General features: G+C 23.1%; 1 protein-coding gene across 1 annotated transcript; it reads right to left on the bottom strand.

The window, feature by feature from the left end:
- Positions 1–2,310: 2,310 nt before the first annotated feature.
- On the bottom strand, positions 2,311–3,054 carry LOC135930747 (uncharacterized). Its single transcript, XM_065467540.1, has 2 exons — positions 2,782–3,054; positions 2,311–2,741 (listed from the first exon to the last, which is right to left on the bottom strand). Exons 1-2 carry the CDS (start codon positions 3,016–3,018, stop codon positions 2,331–2,333), a joined length of 648 nt encoding a protein of 215 aa, XP_065323612.1. The 5' UTR covers positions 3,019–3,054; the 3' UTR covers positions 2,311–2,330.
- Positions 3,055–5,319: the final 2,265 nt, after the last annotated feature.

Here is a 5,319-nt window from a genome sequence, read left to right as displayed (position 1 = left end):
AAAATGTGTCGAGTGAGATCAGGGTTTTACAAAAATCTTCAAATAAAAATTTGAAGATTTTTTTCGCCCAAAATTTTGAGGAAAAAATCTTTGAAGATCAATTTTTTGCGAAGATTTTTTCGCTAAAAAAAATTTTGAGCTTGCTCAAAGAAGATTTTTGAGCAAAATAAAAAATATTTTTTGTAAAAAAATCTTCTATAATTTTGAGAAAATATTTTGAGAATTTTATAATAAATAAAATCTTTTGTAAGGAAATCTTTATTAAAATATTTTTGAAATTTTGATCTTAAAATTTTTTGGTAAATTCTTTAAAAATAAAATTTTTGATATATATTTTTTTTTATTTTATTATGTTAATGAAAATATTTTTTTTGAATAGGTTGTAAATGTGAGAATTGGTCATAATACCGACTGCATTTTTTTTAATATTTGGAATAAGTAATAATGATTATTTTAAAAATGTAATGTCATAATTTTAATGTTTTATATTTAATGTAAACTATAAAAGTGACAATTGTCATAATACTCATCTCAGAACCTTTAAAAATAATTATAATTTAAAAAGGCTAGTTGAGCATGTTTTGAGATGGTTTCAGTGATTGTAAAGCATATAAAGGTGACAATTGTCATAATACTTATTTCACATATGTTTTAATTGGAAATAGAGAAAAATGATTATTTCAACATGAATTAATATAATGTGTAAACTATAAAAGTGACAATTGTCATAATATTCATAACAGAACCTATAAAAATAATTTTATTTTTAGGTATTAAATAGGCGAGAAAAAATTTTTTGAGCATGTTTCGAGATGGTTTTAATGATTGTAAAAATTGTCACAATCGTTATTTTTGAACTTTTTTAAAGCAAGTAGATAAAAATTTATTAAATATAAAATTAAATGTGGATGTACCATAGAGCAGTGACAATTGTCATAATCGTTATTTTTGAACTTTTTTGAATTTTTTTGAAGCAACAGAGTAAAATAATAAATTGTAAACATGTTAAATTGAAATTTAAATGTGGATGTACCATAGAAAAGTGACAATTGTCATAATCGTTATTTTTAATCTTTTTTGAATTTTTTTGAAGCAAAAGGGTAAAATTATATATTGTAAACATGTTAAATAAAAATTTCAGTGAAGATGTACCATAGAAATGTGACAATTATCATAATTGTTATCTTTGAACTTTTTTGAATTTTTTTAAAGCAAATAGGTAAAAATATATATTGTAAACCTGTTAAATTAAAATATCAGTGAATATGTACCATAGAAAAGTGACAATTGTCATAATCGTTATTTTTAATCTTTTTTGATTTTTTTTGAAGAAATTATATATTGTAAACTTATTAAATTAAAATTTCATTGAAGATCTACCATAGAAAAGTGAAAATTGTCTTAAATTCATTTTTAATCCCTTTTAAATTTTTTTGAACTTACAGGGTAAAATAATAAATTGTAAACTTTTTAAATTTAAATGGATGTACTATAGATAAGTGACAATTGTCATAATGGCCATTTTTAATCTTTTTTGAATTTTTTTGAAGCAAAAGGGTAAAATAATAAATTATAAACATCATTAATTAAAATTTAAATGAGGATGTACCATAGAAATGTGACAATTGTCATAAACGTTTATTTTAATCTTTTTTGAATTTTTTTAAGCAAAAGGGTAAAATTATATATTGTAAACATGTTAAATTAAAATTTCAGTGGAGATCTACCATAGAAAAGTGACAATTATCATTTTTAATTTTTTATTTAATTTTTTTGAACTTAAAGGGTAAAATAATAAATTGTACACATGTTAAATTAAAATTTCAGTGAATATGTACCATAGATAAGTGACATATCTAATTCTCAACTCCCTTTTGAAATTATTTTAATATATATATTTTGAAATTATCACATTACTCATAGTCATATCCATTATTTTTAAATTAGGTTAATATGATCTTGTTGGGAAACACTTAAACCTCTGGGCAGATGATAATAGTATCATATATGTTAAATTTTTAGAGCCAACCGGAACGGAGTTGAACTAGAAAGATGCATCAATATAAACATGATATTTTTGGGAACAACAAATTTAAAAATATTTTTTCTTTAATCTTTTAAATCAATTTTAGATCTTAGAAACTACTATTTGGATATATCTAGTAAAATACGCCCCCCTCTGATTATACTATTCATACAAAAAATCTAAATCAGTTATATATATGAATTTTTATTTATTAAAATTTCAATGTAAACAATAACTTTATAATGAAATAGGTTATATAAATAATTATTTAAAATATCACATTATTTAACAATGTACGATTAAGCTATATAATTAAAATATCATCAAGTATATCTTTGTCTAATCTTGTCCTTAGAGAGGTTACAGTTAGTGCCAATGCACTAAATGCTCTCTCAACTGAGATTTGGGTGCAAGGAGCAGCAAGAATTATTTGAGATAATTTAAATAATTCTGCATCTTGGTGTTTTCTTGAAACCCAATATTGCAAAATATCTTGTGAGGATGGCAATCTTTTGTTGTATAATAACGATTTTATTTTTAGCTTGATATCGCTATTACATAATTCATAAAATATAGGTCCCTTCTTGCAATCACGCTCAATGTAAAGGTCAAGTTTTGTTTTTTTATAATCACTAGTGGAAGGCATAACTAGAGTTGTATTTTCTTCATGAGGGTCAATAGCTTGCAATTGTTTCCAAGTTGCAAATATATGTTCCTAAAATAAAAAGATGTATATTATAAATTTATTAATTTACCCTGGCCAATATTTTATCTTCTTCCAAAGGATATTTTCCATTTTCATAATGGAATCTATGATCCATATATATCGCACTACGAAATGCGTCATTTTGAAAAAGATAGCTTTCTCTAATGTTTAAACATTCCAACATACTTTTAGATAAATTATTATCCATTTCCTCCAGCTCCATTTTGCATTCTAGCCATGAAGCAAAAAAATCACCTATTACAATATTACTTTTTTGTAATTTCATTGTGAATTTGTATAATGGGAAAAGGACTGATGTACCTAATAGGATAAAGAATCGATTAAAAAATGCTCCTTTAGAATATCTTTGAGATTTTTTTTATTTTGCATTATATATAAAAAAAAAATTTTGTAATTTTTAATTTTAACTTTCTTGTTTTTTCCTTTTATTTTTATTTTCACTTGTTTATTATATTTTGAAATAAAAAATCAGGAATTAATGTTATATAAAATAAAAAAAATGAATAAAATAATTGTTTTATTGAGGCCAAATAAAACCCCCATTTATAAATTTGGATGGGATACATTTATTTAATGTTTTTTTTTATATTTATAAAAAATCAAATGTTAAATGAAGATATAAAAAATGCATTTTCTTTTCTTTTCGTTTTTCCCATTGTCTCTCTCTCTCCCTCCTTTATTTATTTTTATTTAATGTTTTGCCTTATGAATTAAAGAAAATAAAAATCTCAAAAAAATGAAATTTGCTGGTGCCAGCGAGGCGGCACCAGATTGAAAAAAAGTATTATATAATTTTTTTTTTAATTGAATTCAAATTTTTTTTTAATTTTCATTGCTGTAATGGTACCCAAAACCGATACGTTTTCCCCCTTGAAGGAGGGAGTTTGACGGATGGCCTCTTATTCTGTTTATGGCTATTTATATTTTTTCCTGACTCCAATTGCTATATTTCTTTTGTGGTTTATGATAGGTATCAGAGTTTATTGTAGAAAAATTTTATTTGATTGGGTTAAGAATTATTTGTTATACCAAATAAAACTGAATTTGAAATATTTTGAGAATAAGATGGTTCTTCCTGTGAGGAAAAATCTAAAAGATTATATATAATAAACAATATAATGTTAATTGGTACCAACATGTAGATGTAGAAAGATTTAAGAGACCTGGAGATAGTGACTATTTTACTAATTTTGTAATTTTTAATATCTTAAAAAATGGGAATTTTATTTCCTGGGAATTATATTCATAGATTCTTTTTAATGTTTACCTAATAGATTTTAAATAATAAACTAAAGTTAAAATTTTTTAGCCCGCTAATTGTTAAAATTTTGTAACCGATTCGCTCGCGCTTTTTAAAATTATTAAGCTAGGCCGCCCATGGATGGGCTTCAGCTAAAAACCTGCTCGTTTCAGCAAATAAATTCTAAAATGATCATAATGATTATGACAATTGTCATTTTTCTATGGTACATCCTCATTTAAATTTTAATTTAACATGTTTACAATATATAATTTTATACTTTTGCTTCAAAAAAGATTAAAAATAACGATTATGACAATTGTCACTTTTCTATGGTAGATCTCCACTGAAATTTTAATTTAACATGTTTACAATATATAATTTTACCCTTTTGCTTAAAAAAAATTCAAAAAAGATTAAAATAAACGTTTATGACAATTGTCACATTTCTATGGTACATCCTCATTTAAATTTTAATTAATGATGTTTATAATTTATTATTTTACCCTTTTTGCTTCAAAAAAATTCAAAAAAGATTAAAAATGGCCATTATGACAATTGTCACTTATCTATAGTACATCCACATTTAAATTTAAAAAGTTTACAATTTATTATTTTACCCTGTAAGTTCAAAAAAATTTAAAAGGGATTAAAAATGACAATTAAGACAATTTTCACTTTTCTATGGTAGATCTTCAATGAAATTTTAATTTAATAAGTTTACAATATATAATTTCTTCAAAAAAAATCAAAAAAGATTAAAAATAACGATTATGACAATTGTCACTTTTCTATGGTACATATTCACTGATATTTTAATTTAACAGGTTTACAATATATATTTTTACCTATTTGCTTTAAAAAAATTCAAAAAAGTTCAAAGATAACAATTATGATAATTGTCACATTTCTATGGTACATCTTCACTGAAATTTTTATTTAACATGTTTACAATATATAATTTTACCCTTTTGCTTCAAAAAAATTCAAAAAAGATTAAAAATAACGATTATGACAATTGTCACTTTTCTATGGTACATCCACATTTAAATTTCAATTTAACATGTTTACAATTTATTATTTTACTCTGTTGCTTCAAAAAAATTCAAAAAAGTTCAAAAATAACGATTGTGACAATTTTTACAATCATTAAAACCATCTCGAAACATGCTCAAAAAATTTTTTCTCGCCTATTTAATACCTAAAAATAAAATTATTTTTATAGGTTCTGTTATGAATATTATGACAATTGTCACTTTTATAGTTTACACATTATATTAATTCATGTTGAAATAATCATTTTTCTCTATTTCCAATTAAAACATA

The sequence above is a fragment of the Gordionus sp. m RMFG-2023 genome, unplaced genomic scaffold (assembly GCF_954871325.1).
Source record: "Gordionus sp. m RMFG-2023 unplaced genomic scaffold, tfGorSpeb1-WG-v2 contig_39, whole genome shotgun sequence".
Lineage (NCBI taxonomy): Eukaryota > Metazoa > Nematomorpha > Gordioida > Chordodea > Parachordodidae > Gordionus > Gordionus sp. m RMFG-2023.
Note: the sequence above shows the minus strand (reverse complement) of the source record. Positions and strands in the feature narration are given on the sequence as shown.